The 15,270-nt window shown below is 40.0% G+C and overlaps 1 protein-coding gene across 5 annotated transcripts in view; it reads right to left on the bottom strand.

The window, feature by feature from the left end:
• LOC306758293 (ATP-dependent 6-phosphofructokinase, platelet type-like) overlaps positions 1 to 15,270 on the bottom strand; it is a 49,940-nt gene that overhangs the window by 12,734 nt on the left and 21,936 nt on the right. For 3 of the 5 annotated variants that reach the window (XM_079243579.1, XM_079243575.1, XM_079243576.1), the window contains exons 8-15: positions 14,449 to 14,544; positions 12,860 to 12,952; positions 12,623 to 12,748; positions 11,078 to 11,142; positions 10,740 to 10,809; positions 4,901 to 5,047; positions 1,752 to 1,822; positions 1,383 to 1,470 (exon numbers count right to left, since the gene is read on the bottom strand). In XM_079243579.1, the coding sequence (XP_079099705.1) occupies positions 1,383 to 1,470; positions 1,752 to 1,822; positions 4,901 to 5,047; positions 10,740 to 10,809; positions 11,078 to 11,142; positions 12,623 to 12,748; positions 12,860 to 12,952; positions 14,449 to 14,544 (756 nt within the window). Of the gene's footprint in view, positions 1 to 1,382; positions 1,471 to 1,751; positions 1,823 to 4,900; positions 5,048 to 10,739; positions 10,810 to 11,077; positions 11,143 to 12,622; positions 12,749 to 12,859; positions 12,953 to 13,390; positions 13,487 to 14,448; positions 14,545 to 15,270 lie in introns of all 5 variants that reach the window. The other 2 variants (XM_079243577.1, XM_079243578.1) reach the window with 1 other exon arrangement.

Here is a 15,270-nt window from a genome sequence, read left to right as displayed (position 1 = left end):
CCTTCGAACTATGACATGAAAACGTGGTGTGTGGGGAACGTGTGGGAAGAGAAAACTTTGCAGTGGAAGTGGCTTATATAAGAAAGGAAGTGGACTGAAAGTAGGCTGGGCCTGTTGATGGTGGTGGTGGTGGTGGTGGTAGTGGGGGGCTATAAAGTGGGAAAATCGAAGGCAGCGATGGGACAAGTAAAGGTCTGGGACAAGTACGCTGGTGGGAGAAGCCAAGAGGAGAGAGCCAAGCCAATTACGACAGACAGTGAGAAACACACAGGAAATTGATGTTGAGGCTCTTTAAACAAAAGCGACAAAGATGAAGATGGTGTTTGTCCTTATTCTTTCTTTGTTTATTTGTTTTCCTTTTTTTTCTGGGCCAAGCCGCCAAAGTCAAAGACCTCCACATTCGAACCCACCTGAACTCTGGCTCTGCTTATACTGGAGTAGACTATAAATAATTCAGATCATGCTAATGCTAAGAAATGTACAACAGGCAACTAAACTTATTTTTATTTATTTTTAAAAATGAAGATACAGCAAGGTGTCATAATTTCTGAAGTTATTTTCCAAATGATGAAAGTAAATAATGAATGAGAATTATGTCCAGTTTTCTCTTGTAGATGTCCCCTGCAGTTGTTTTTTTTTTGTTTTTTTTAATCCCTGGTAAGGAGAACACATTTACTAAAACACAAACATGTCTGAATGGCATTATTTTTTGTAGACTTTCAAAAGACATTGTCTGATTTTCTTACCAAGTGAATGAAAACTAGGCTTAGTTGAGTGCATTGTAAATGTAATAAACTGATGCATTTTTGCTCATGTTTTTTTTTTTTTTTAAATTTAAGCCTCTTAAAATGAATAGAAATATTGTCCTCTTCATTGTTGACTATTAAATTCATCTTTCAGCCTAGAGTATTATGATGCTTTAATTTGGTTATTGCACTGATTTGGCTTTGCAGCTTGGCCCATGAGATAAAACCTTAATATAAACAAGAAAGAAATTAAACTTTTACATGTGTCCTGATTAATGTTTTCATGGTTAAGAGGTCAGGATATGTTTCTCAAGTTAAAATGTGAAAAAGAGCAGGTTAATGAAAAACACAGGACTCAATGATGACAATATACATGAGGAAAGTAAAAAACTGGGAAGAGACAGAGCTGGATAATGCTGAAGGGTATAGCTACAGTATGATGAGGCTGACAAATAAAACAGTATTAAACAAACATTTTAGTTTTAGACAGTTATCCTTAGCTAATCAAAGCAAAAACAATGGCTGGATAAGGTTTAACAAGTTGAGGATATTCATTTTATTCTTTTCAATCTGATAAAACAATATCAAATTAATGTTAAAAGCTGCTATTTACAATTACTGAGTTCATTTGCGTACCTCAAATCCTCCTATTACGAGCAGAGCGTTGATGTTGTGGATCCTCATCTGCTCTGCAATCTTATCCAGATGTTTTCCTGGAAGAGTCCTGACATAAAAAATATATTTCTAAAACACTTTCTACTCAGACTTATTTCACTATTGATCAGCTTCTATTTTCATTAATTAAACTTCTATTTTAGGTAAGTCTCCTTCTTTACAGAATGTGCTTGTACAGAATGTGTGTACAAATGGAGCTTTATGAAAAACAGTTTGGATTTTCTCCCAAATAGAAGAAATACAGGATTTAAGCAGTTTGAATATTTACACTGTCTGAATATAAATGACTTTCTCTTATGATGACACATTTTCCTGCCTGCAGCAGCTCACCGTTTTGTCCCCAGCAGAGACCCTCCCTGGCCAGTCCAACCACCAACATCTCCCCATTTGATCTCTTTGATCTGATTAGAATGGAAAAAAAGGTGTCCTCAGTCATTTTTGCACTTTTTGGAGGATAACTTCTCATCATATCACAAACTAACAAACAGAAGGAAAAACTCAGTTACACACTATAAACAACAGTCATTTACTAAATTAAAAACATTAAATGAGAATGGCTGAGAATAAATACAAGCACTTTCATTAAAAGTTATGACTACGTCTAGAAAAGTCACTCAAGCTTTTGTACTGTGATCAATTTCTATGGTCTAATAACCATGCCAGCAGAGTTACATTAAACCTGCAGCTCTGCACTATAATCGGTGCCCTACTTAGATGGGGTTTTATTCAGGGATCACCGCTTCAATTTTCAACAGGTCTAATCCTCCTACATGCATCACTTTCAACATGTTCTAATCTCTGCAAGTGTCCACAGAGGTATGTCTGCATGTGTCTGTGGTTATGTCCATAGAAAGCCTGCATGCAATCAGTAGAGGAGACCCAAACCAGTGCTGGTATTGTGAATGCATGGTATGGCTGCTGTGGGAGTGGAATAATGAGCTTACAATGAGCACCACTGTTTATCTGGACATACTTGGTGTTATCAGTGTGGTCGGTGGCCGGGTGACTTCACTTCCACTTTCTACACATGGCCACTGCTGGACCACATTAAATTTATGTCATATTCTTAAGAACTGTCATATTTAATAAATGCTTTAAGTACAGACAGGTGCAAAATGCAACAGCCTGTAGACTCAAGCTTCTGGTTTGTGCTGCAAACCAGAGGTACAGTGAATGCAACATAATTGTTATAGTAAATTAAGACAAATGATCAGCTTATACCAACATAAAAAGTAAGAACAAATACCGTGTTTTTGTATTTCTGACAAAAAAATTAAATAAAAATCTGGATCAAGATTTAGCTAGCTAATGATTCTGATTCAGTCTGGGTTCTCAAAATACAGAGATCGCAAGTGTCCAAGTTAAGCTTGCTCCCATGCACTTAAAAACAATGACAACTTCCAGTAGCACCGTGTCACAAAGCTCAAACTATCACGACCATAACGATGAGTTCACTGTACTCCCAACGGCCTCTACAGTCACCAGATCTCAGTTGGGATGTGGTGGAATGGGAGATTCTCATCATGATTTGGATCAACTATGTGATACTTCAAATCAATATGAAGCAAAATCTCTGAGGAATGTTCCCAACACCTTGCTGAATCTTCAGGTCATTTATAGATTGTTGTCTTTATATGAAGCACTGACTCTGGTGGGACTTGAACCCACAGCCTTTGAATTGCTACATATTCACTAACTAGAAGTCCAATGCGCTATCCATTGCGCCACAGAGCCCTTAGTCACCCCACTTTCACATTAAAGAACTTGCAAAATCAAGCAGGAACTTTTGTTCAGGTTCCCTTTCAATTTGCTCTGTGAAGTTTTTTTTGGATTATTGGTGATCTGGATTCTGCTGATTGGCGCTGGTGGAGTCCTGATCTACCTCAAGACCCGTGAGATTCTGGCAACAACTGGCAGGCTGCCAGAATTCTGTAACGGTATGTACCGGACTAGAAGTGCACAGACTCTTGCGCTGACCGGACTTGACCGTAAGCAGGATGCCAGTCTGGTCCAAACTGGACATTTGGCTGAGATCGGTCCGCAGAATCGATAACAACATGGAGAAGATGTCTGCTAGGATCGGTGGAAACTGACTCCCCTGATTCGGCTGTCTGGAGCTGCCTGCCTGAGAACAGCTGTGGACTCAAGGCCAAGGGCAAACTGTTTTCCTCGCCTGGAACCCAAACAACAATCATATCTGGATTCGGCTTCCCAGCGGCCTTGGGCCGACACAACCCCCTTGAGAACAGAAGAAGACATGTTCATAGACGCTCTGTCCTAACCCCAATCCCCTCCTCCCTGGACTTTGTGTATCTTGATTCAGTTTATGCTTCAGTGTATGAGGTTTTTTTTCTCTGTATGTCCGGAGTTACATGATCTTTTTTTTTCGTCGACCCCCCCCATGATCCTAATGTATCTCTGTCCTTATCTTGTAAGGCAGTGCTGGTAAACTAGCTGCATGGCCTAAGCTATGTTCTGTATTACTCTTTTGTCATTAATGTTACATGTCTGACCTTGGACAAGCTTGGTTGAACTCTGGATTTTCCCTCGGGGATGAATAAAGCATCTTTGATTTAATATACAGATTGTTGTCTTTATATAAATGCTGACTCTGGTGGGACTCGAACCCACAACCTTTGAATTGCTACTTATTCACTAACTAGAAGTCCAATGCGCTATCCGTTGCGCCACAGAGCCCTTAGTCTTGCAGCTTGCACATTAAAAAAACTGGCAAAACCAGGCGGGAACTGTTGTTCAGGTTTTCTTTCTATTTTGATCTATGAAGTTGCACTTATGAGTGTCACTGTGTACTGTGGGCCTTGACAGTCATTTTGCAAAATAATTCCTTTGCCGTGTCATTACATTTGCTAGCTTATAGTACTTTTTCACAGTCTGGGATCTCAGAAGACAACGAACACAGGTGTCCAAGTTAATCTTGCTCCCATGCTCCTAACCAAACTGGCAACTTCAGGCAGGATGTTGCACCATGTCACAAAGCTCAAATCATCTCTAATATAACAATGATTTCACTGTACTTCAACGGCCTCCACAGTCACCAGATGTCAGTCCAACAGAGTAGCTTTGGGATGGGGTAGAATGGGATGTTCTCATCATGAGCAGCTAATTCCTAATAAACAGCTTTATTCCTAATAAAGTGACAGGCGAATAAATGTCTAATTGAAATTTATCAGTACAATAAAAACCCTTAATGTTAATTAAAATATGCACAATCTTATTCATGAAAAGTATGAGAGAAAAATAAAAACAACATATCTGTAAATACACAATGTTTAAAAATGGTTGCAATTGCATGGATAGGTCTAGCTTACAACATGTGATCAAATTAACATATGATGCTGAGAGTTGATGATTTAGAGGACCAAAGCATTTCATTCTCATCATCGTGTCAATAATTTTGGTATTTCCTTTCATCTGTCACCTAGCTGTGGGTGTATCACCTCTCACTTATCAATGCTTACCTGCCCTTTGTAGAATCCCTCGAAGCCGTCGTTAACAGCAAACATTTTGTGGCCTTCGGTGATTCCCACCCTGACGGCAGAACGCACAGCCGCATTCATGCCCGCAGCCGGAGCGCCGACATTCATCACTGCCACATTAAAGGTACTCTGCATGCAATAAATACCAGCAGTTACACACACATAATTCTCTGAAATGAGCTCCACAACCAGAAGAGGAAGCTGAATATGGCTTGCACACACACTTAAAAGGCCAAGCTTTGCTATATTATGTAATATTATCATCATATACAGGTACATCTCAGAAAATCTGAATATTGTGAAAAAAAAATCAACATTTTTGTCACTCATTTCAGAATGTGAAACCTTTATGTTTTATAGATTCATTAAACATAGAGTGAAACATTTCAAATATTAAATCCTTGGAATTTTGATAATTGTGGCTTATAGATCATGAAAACCCAAAATGCAGTGTCTCATAAAATTAGAATATTGTGAAAAATTTTAATTTTAATCATGATGTCACACCTTAATCAACTAATTAACTCAAGATACCTGAAAAGGTATCCTAAACCTTTAAATGGTCACTCAGTCTGGGTCAGATGGCTACACAATCATGGGGAAGACTGCTGACCTGACAGATGTCCAGAAGACGATCATTGACCCTCCTCATGGAGGGAAAACCATAAAAGGTCATTTCTAAAGAAGCTGGTTGTCCACACAGTGCTGGATCCAAGCATATTAATGGAAAGTTAAGTGGAAGGAAAAGGTGCACCAGCAGAAGGGATAACTGCAGCCTTGAGAGCATCGTCAAGCAACATCCATTCAAGACTTTGGGGAGCTTCACAAGGAGTGGACTGAAGCTGGACTCAGCGCATCAGGAGCCGCTACACACAGACGGATCCTAGACATGGGCTACAAATGTCCCATTCCTCGTGTCAAGCCAGTCCTGAACCAGGGACAACGACAGAAGCATCTCACCTGGGCTAAGGAGAAAAAGGACTGGACTGTTTCTCAGATGAAAGCAAACGTTGCATTACATTTGAAAATCAAGGTCCCAGAGTCTGGAGGAAGAGTGGAGAGGCACAGAATCCATGTTGCTTGAAGCCCAGTGTGAAGTTTCCACAGTCAGTGATGATTTGGGGAGCCATGTCATCTGCTGGTGTTGCTCCACTGTGTTTTCTGAAGTGCACAGTCAACACAGCCATCTACTAGGAATATTTAGAGCACTTCATGCTTCCTTCTGCTGACAAGCTTCATGGAGATGCAGATTTTTTTTTCTCTAGGAGGACTTGGTACCTGTCTACACTGCCAAAGGTACCAAAAGCTGCTTCAATGACCATGGTGTTACTGTGCTTGACTGGCCAATAAACTCACGTGATCTAAACCCCACAGAGAATCTGTGGTGTATTGTCAAGAGGAAGATGAGACACCAGACTCAGCTATGTAGATGACCTGAAGGCTGCTATCAAAGCAACCTGGGCTTCCATTACACCTGAGCAGCGCCACACGCTGATCGCTTCCGTTGCCACGCTGCATTGATGCAGTAATTCATGCAAAAGGAGGCCCAACCAAGTATTGAGTGAATGGAAATAAACACACTTTTCTGAAGCCTTACATTTATGTTTAAAATATCCTTTTTTATCATTGATCTTATGTAATATTCTAATTTTCTGAGACACTGCATTTTGGGTTTTCATTACCTATAAGCCACAATCATCAAAATTTTCAAGATATAAATGTTTAAAATGTTTCACTCTATGCGTAATGAATCTATATAATATATGGGTTTCACATTCTGAAATGAGTGACGAAAAATATGTAACTTTTTCATAATATTCTAATTTTCTGAGATGTACCTGTAGGCATGAATTTTGTACTTAGTGTACAAACAGCATGTGTGAAGCTTTGGTCTAAAAAGATGGCACATTTGTCATTTTTAAAGAATGAGGCGAGAGGCAAATGGAGTGACAACTGGACAAATTGCTCCCTGCATTGAGCTAGCCATCTGCACTTCCTTAAAAAAACCATCCAGAACTGCTGAGGAGCCTCGCAGCAGAATAGCAACAGGCAAAGAGAGCCCCGCATGCAGGAAGCCACATGCCACTGAAAGATGCACTGAGGAGCAGATTTCTTTCTTTGTCACTGAAAAAATCTACATTCTTAGATCCAGTCAATGCACAACTGGTGCACAGCATTTCCAATCTAGCTCCAGACTCAAACCTATATGTTTGTGTTTATATCCCTGTCAGAAACGAGCACTCAGACACAGAGAGGCTACGGTCAGAAATGAACTGTGCACCACTGATGGATTGATCATTTAAAGTTTGCTCCCCCAACCAGGTTAATGATGAAACACATAGATTGAAGTGGAGTACCTCCAAATGGACAGGCATTTAATACTCTGTTGTATGAGGCCTCAGTAACTGATGATTTCAGGCGGAAATGTGCCCAAAGAATATGAAGAGATTTTAACTTGGTGAAGCTGTGAATGTCGATTGCATTTTGTTTGTGCTTCTAGAATTCACTAAACAAACCTGAACAAGTTACATCTAACAGCCAGGACTGAAACCCCACAAATGTATAGGGGACCCTTACGTGATGTTTTGTGTCAATTGCATCACATGGGAACCCGGCCATGCCCGGCTCCTGTTCCCTTTAACTGTGTTGTTCTGTTTAACCCTTTATCCTAGAGATAGTGACTGACAGCAGCCCCACTGCAGGCTGGGTTCCAGCCACAGATGACCTCACCAGGCAACTTCACGCCAAACAGCATTCTGCTAATGAGAGGCCACCGCGACTATTTAAGACACAGAGGATGAATGAGTCTTTGTCTTAACTTTGCTATAGGGGGGATTTCAGCGACCCTCTCTTTTTGTATGAAGTTTGGAGTATTGGGTCGTTGTTCGTTTTTAAGAGACTTTAACTGTTTGTGGATCTGCATCCTCTGAGGGCGGGGAATGACTGAGTAGTTTTAACCATTACGTAACTTCTACATGTTTCAACCTGTGACAGATACAGTATGTTCCAGTTCATTCAACTCAAATGAGTTGTTCTCAACAGGAGAGGGGCAAAGGAAAGGCTTGTGGGGTTAATTATTCCCTCCACTGGCACAGACACACTTGAGAGGTGAAGTGTGATAAATGATGATGAGATGTTGCCAGTCATTTACTGTAAAATACATCTCACTGAGTTTAGACTGCAGTTCTTGTTCAGATCCATGCATGAAGGTCTAATTCCATGGGCCTATTTGTGTCAAATTAAATATTCATTCATTCATTATCCTAACCGCTTAGTCCGATGAAGGGTCACGGGGAAGCTGGAGCCTATCCCAGCAGTCTTTGAGCGAAAGGCAGGATACACCCTGGACAGCTCGCCAGTCCATCGCAGGGCCACACAGAGACAAGCAACCACTGATGCTCACTCCTATGGGTGATTTAGAGTAACCAATTTAGCCAAACATGCATGTCTTTGAACAGTGGGAGGAAGCCAAAGTACCTGGAGAGAACCCACACATACACAGGGAGAACATGCAAACTCCACACAGAAAGGCCACTGACCAAACCTCACTCCAGCCGAGGATCAAACCAGCAACCTTCTTGCTGTGAGGCCACAGTACTAACCACCATGTCACCGTGCAGTCCCATCAAATCAAATATATCCAAGTTCATTTTTGAGTAGTTAATGCTATCTAACTAACCAATCTGTTGGTTTCCTTTTAGGCTATTAAGAATTGGTTTTCATTATGTTTTTTTCCTGTCTGTAAAGTGTCTTGAGATAGCATAGCCGTGATTTGATGCTATATAAATAAAATTGAATTGAACTGAATTAACTGTAGCTAATGCTATGCCTGTGGTATTATAACCCTGTAGGAGGACCTGCGATGCAGTCCAGAGCTTTAAAGTGTCAGCTCACTTCCTTTTAACACTTGTGAGGAAAATGAACCGTGGAAGTAAAGAGCTGGCAAGTTCACCCCCATAATTCAAGTTTTAGAAACGGTCAATTTTCGGTTTTCTATTATGAGCACAGGATTGGTGATTCAATCATATATTGATCAAGTCATGTGACTGATTACAGTTTTAGTATGTCTGTGGCATATCTGAAAGGAAATCGTAAAAGCCTCCTTGGAAACTAGTTCTCGTTTTCAGTACTTTTTATTAAAGTGTTGTGTGATCATAAATCTGTTTGCTACCCTTTTCGCTAAACTATATGCATATTTAAAAATACATTTATCTCAAAAGAAACTAAAAACTAAACATCCCACTGAGGATTTATATAGCTGTAGAAAAGGAGCTAGAGAATGACTGTTGAAAGTAATACTGTCATCATTTCAGCTAAATAAAGATACAAATGGCTAATGCTACTTTTCCCAAAAAGCAAACAGATTTAGGTTTAACGTGAGGAACTTTTAGCTTTTATGGATCAGTTATGCAGCTGGTTTAATTGTGATGTAAAAAGTTATGACCCAGATGGCATAAGCCTGCTTTACACGGGCTGCAATGAATATTGTGAGGATAAGTTGTGGCCATAAGAAGACCTCCGATGTGGGCAGTGTTTCATCTAAACAGTCTTGGCTCTAAGAAAGTAGAAAACATATATTCAATGATGAGTTCTCCATCTTCAAAATGGAGTAATTTGAAAGTTTTATCTGCTGAATTATTTGACACATCTCCCTTTTGTGGCTAAAAAAAAACCCCAGACATTGTTAAGTTTAGTCAAATGAACATTTTAGCTAAAGTAATTCAATAAAACTAAGTGAAATCAAGAACTAACATGGACATTAAACTTAAAAAAAAGCCAAACTATTAGTTTGTACCATACAATGTGGCAATCTGTGAGTAATTACACTGATGTGTGGCTGCTTTTATACAGGCAAGATTAAACACAGATAAAGTAAAAAGAAAAAACAACATGAGGTAAAGAGGAAAACCAGCTTTTAAGTTTTAAAAATAGACTTTGCGGTTTTCCCCCACATTCATAGTGCCTTTACAGCTGAAGATGTGAAATGAATAATAGGACTAATGTACATGAAAAAACTTTATACATCAAATCTCTGAGGCAGCATGGAGCCTGTCCAGTTTGAGTGACCCCAGACTCAACTTTAATCTGTGAGGAGTCTACTTCAGCTTCACGTAAAGCCAATCACAGCCATGGCTGCGATTCTCCTTGACAACGGTGCTGGCAGGATGTCTGTGCTGCAGAGCTAATGCACCTCTAAATTTCTACTACTAAGCAAAGCCATGAAGAAGTAAGCAGAGCCAGAGCGACGGATGAGGAGTGCTGACCCTGCCATTTTGTGCCACTTTGTTACCTTATACACAAACAGTGTGAAGTTGTGTATTTTACTTTAAAAAATTATAAAATTCTCATGAAGAATTGGACAAGTACTTTTCAGAAATATAACCAAAACAAATTTTCTCTGTTTCAAGTTTCATTGCATCTTAAAAGAGATTAGAAGCCAAAGCTGGAAAAATGTTTAAGCTAATTGCTAAAGCTAATTGTGCTAACTACTCTTGCAGAAGCTGACCTAGAGTCTTTTTAGCTGCTGCCTCATTACCCATCACATACATCACACTGCTCTTCATCCCTAGCCTCCTCCTCCTCCTCCTCTCCCTTGGTTCAGACAGAAAAACAGACTCTTGTTAGTGTCACAAAAAGACTGCAACACCCACAATGCACCTGACCAGGAAGTACCTTCACTAGAACAAATCTCACAGCAGCTGGTGGAAAAGACACATTAGATGGATTAAAACAGTGATTTTTTTTATTATTGGTTTGACTGTTTTCTTGTTTTCTTTTATTCAGTTTTTTTTTAATTATTGTTATTTTTTGTTGTACTTACATTTGGAAGTTCAGAATCTGCTTTGCGGTAGGAGAGCAGTCTGTAGGTGCTTAGGTTGTTCTCAAAGCTCCTGCAGTTGGAAAACAGTGTTAGCAAGTGTTGAAAATGCACAATAATTTCTGTTTAGCGTCAATCAAGAATTGATGCAAACACATTAAAACAGCAGCATGCTGCCCAAACAACCCTTCGGAGGACTTCTATCTGCAGTCTACCAGACAAAAGTCCTGTACTGTAAATCATATGGAGAATTGCTTCTCTGAGGAATGTTGCTACATCTCTCTTAGCATAACGTAATCTGTTCCTGTATTGCTTTTAAACAAGTCTTGTATTAAACCTACCTGCCGCGAAGTCGGACTGCCTCGTCAAATTTCTTCTCGTCCATGGCCTTTTGCACCTCCTGGGTCTGATGACAAAACCAAAACAGCTGCTTTACCAAATACAAATGCATGTGATCTTTCGCTGTTGTGCCTGTTTGAGTGCATCTGCTTGTTAAATTAAAAGCACACGCTGGGTGAAGTTATGATGAACTTAAAGCACCCTTTAGCACAAAGACCCTATCTGGAGGTAAAACATGAGTCTTATCAGGAAAACTGTCCATATATTCCTTAAGATCAGGTAGCTGGTAACTTTTAGGGTGTTGTTATAAACATGGCATCAGTTATTCATGGTAGAAGAGACTCACCAACACTTCTCTGTGAATCCACAGTTTGCATTTACTCAAATAATCTTGATGAAAAAGGTTCTTTACTGGGTGTGAGCACAAAATGACCGAAGTACAGGAAGTAGCAGCCATGATGGTACTATAGCTACGTTTTGTTTATTTTCATCCATCATGAAGCATAGCATCATCCAAGAGCTGCTCAGTCTGGTAACGCCGCTACTTAGCATCCTAGCTGTCATTTCTTAAGCCCTTAAGTTTTCCTTCACACCTTTCTTTGACCTGAGGATGTTTTACAATTAAACATCGCTTCTTGTCTGACTTGAGCTTTGAATTATACAAATGTGTCATGGCTCTGCTGATCGTGGCAGTGTAATGTGTGTGTGTGTGTGTGTGTGTGTGTGTGTGTGTGTGTGTGTGTGTGTGTGTGTGTGTGTGGACGTGTTTCCTTTGCAGGTGGAGCTTCTTGTTTCTGGCAGCAAGTTTCAACACAGCTAACAGTCATCTCTTTACTGCCTCAGGATATTTACTCCAGTTTGCTAACCAGTCTCTGCCAAATGGGTGCTTGCACGTCTGTGGTAACATCAGGCCTCTAGAGCGTTTGTTGTTTTCTCTGTTGAGTGCAGTGATATCTTGACCACTTTGTTCATCTCTGTCCAGAAATTTTCCTGCTGACCCTGCTGCTCCAGTTGCTTCCTGCCTGCATGCAAGCCGACCTGCCCTACCACTTATCCACTTTTCAACCCCCATAAAACTATTCTTTCTCTAAAGTTGCTTGTCTGCTTTTTTTGTCTTCTAATCTCCTGACACGACAAAATGTTTGAGATGTTTTAGCATTTCACACACAGCAACAAATTGTTGAGCCTTTGGGGCATTTAATGTTGCAATGAGAAATCAGGAAAATAATGACTGCATTTTAAAACACTGGAGGCAATCTTCCAAAGACGAGCATGAACAGGAGCTCATAGGTAAACACAAGGATAGTTACTGTAGTTTTAAACACAATATGACCATCGGATTTTTTATATTCCATTATTTAAGTGCTCAAATTCTGCGTACTGACCCTAACAGTGACCTCCAGCATGCAGCCAGTACATACACAGATGGTACAGAACATTGACGTGCAGGTTTGTGTACACAGCAAGTTTCTTCAAAGCCTAATAGTGGAACAATTAATACTATACTGTGTACTGAACACTTTATATCTGCAATACACACAACTTACCATCTGAACACACTCCATAAGTGGAAGTCGAACAGCCTGATTGCCAACAAGAGACACGACGCAGGCCGGGGTGTTGGCAGATGCCTCCAGTAATGCCAGCACTGCCTCTACGCCCATACGACTAGCCTGTAAAGAGATTTTAAGAGGAATCGTGAGCTTTGTTAGAAGCGTTATTCCACTAATCAGTCATCTCACAAGAGGAAATTCCACTTTTTATTTCTAATTGTTGTGACTTACCAGGATCCTGTCAAAGGCAGAGGGGGTCCCACCTCTCTGCACATGGCCCAATATGGTGACCCGGGTGTCAAAACCCAGACAGCGCACTACCAGCTGCTCATAGAGAGAAAGAGGAATAAAATGGATGCTAATACAAACATCAACCCTTTAATAATATGTCACAAACATGCAGCAGCTCAAAAAATGTGAGAAAACATAAAAATGAGTGTCATGCAAGAAGCAACAGAGGGGAGAATTCATGCAAAACATTTGTCATGTCATTGTGTGCAAAATAAAGCACATGCAAAGTTTACTTGCAAGAGCAAAAAAGGGGTGCAAAAAGAGCATATAATATAATTTACAATAAAGATAAATTGAATGAAATATGCATAATGTATAAAAAAAATGAACACACATAAGGCATAAAGTGTAATGGGATGTGCTTCCAGGGTGAAAGGAATCAACATCACACCATGAGAAGGAGAAACATCCACGCGTCTGTGGGAGAATTTGTGCATCCACGACTAAACAGGGCGTCCCCACCGTACTTACATCCTTGATATAATCGGGGGTTATTGCCTTGTTATGGCAATCAATGGCACCCTCGGCTACAATAATAATGTTCAGCCTTTTCTTATCGGCACGGTTCTGGAGGGATATGAGAAGAAGAAACACTTGGAAAACATGACAGAGAAAAGTTTTGCAGTGACAAAAGCTGGATTGGACAATGGAGGACAATCTCAGGACAAACACTGAGAAAAACTCAACCTTCATGTTAAGCTGGTCGTCCGCTGTGCGCAGGCGTTTGCCACATTCTGGGAGAAGTTTCACACCTACAGCTAAGCGGAGCATTTTGTTGTTAAGAAGGAAATGTTAGACATACAGAAAGCAAAATATTGACTTGTGGTATGATTGGTTCTGTCTTTACCCACTATACTTGTAATTTGAAAAGAATTTACATGTTCTTCTGCTGTGGTGAGTGATTGAGGTAAACACAAAGCCGATGCCATGTTGTTTCTTTAAACTCTGAAATGCCTCTGCTGCTAGTAAAACACCCTAAATGCTATGCAGATAGTTGCCAAAGCAAACATAAAAGGCTCCAGTGTCTCTGTAAAGTGTAGCTGGGTGAGATATTCATCTATTTTATGGCTGCATTTGCTGCAAAGAAACAATTTAAAATGAGTTCCACCACTGAGCACACCTTCCTGAAAACTGGTGTTCCTGGTTTATCATAGCCTCTGTCTGCTGTTTGTTACTGTATGCACATAGGTCACACATTAACACAAAAAAGGCAGTGGGAGACCAACAACATCTCTGTCTGCAAAAAGTCTTCTAGAAAAAAAAGTCTACAAGTAATTAAACATCCAATCAGGATGGGACTGACAAAGGTTATACTGGAACATTGTAGTGATGAGTTGAATTGAGGTAAAGTGAGGCCTATAAAGAAGCTAACCTGCAGAAATATTCATAGAGACTTCCCTTAGAATGTGGCAGGAATTTGGATATTGCTTCTCAAGGACTTTGTCTTAAACTTCATGAGACACATTGTCCACCACCTGGTCCAGCTTCTGGTTCCCCTCGGCTTCAGTGTGAAGCTGAGCTCTACTCACATCCTTTACAAAATCTGAGGAAATGGGTCGTCCTTCTCTGTCAATGGCTCCTTCAGCAACTATGATAATGTTCAATCTGGAACCTCGAGATCGACTCTAGACAATGACACACACACTAACCAGGTTATGTCTAATTGGATATACTCTATTAGTTATATACAAAACCAGTTATTAGTACTATTAAAGCAAAAGTTGAATCCAAGGTTGTTGGTTCAAGTCCCAACCAGAGTTATTGTTTTACAGTAAATTCCTTATTAAAGGAAAATTGTACGGCAGAAACGGCTTGATGGACTAAGATTTAATCCTTATTGTCAAGAAGGTGGCTTGCTTAACTCATCATCACCATGGGAACTTTCATCTGCATGAACATTTAACATGCTGACTCTTTAACTGGACTTCCTAAAAAGTTAAACATCTGCAACTCATCCAGATGCTGCAGCTAAAAGATCTAAACACATCACACCAGTTTAACATCTCTACACTGGTTTCCAGTCAGTCACAGGATAGATTTTAAATCTCTACTGATACTGTGACATGTTCAGAGAGTCTAAACAAAGCAGAACTCTTAGATCCAAACACTTGGGTCAACTAGTCCAGACCAGAGTCCAGATTAAACATGAAGAAGCAGCATTTCGCTATTAGGCTACAAACAAGTGTAAAAAACCACCAGTTGAGATTAAACTCTCACCAAATGTAGAAACTTTTAGATTCAAGCTAAGAACCTTTCTTTTCTGTCAAGTTACAGATCATTAAAAACCTTGAAAGATCTTGAAGATCAAAATACATTAATAACTGTAGCAGGCGACGGACATAACTGGTTAT

This window comes from Telmatherina bonti (assembly GCF_933228915.1).
Source record: "Telmatherina bonti genome assembly, chromosome: 7".
Lineage (NCBI taxonomy): Eukaryota > Metazoa > Chordata > Actinopteri > Atheriniformes > Telmatherinidae > Telmatherina > Telmatherina bonti.
Note: the sequence above shows the minus strand (reverse complement) of the source record. Positions and strands in the feature narration are given on the sequence as shown.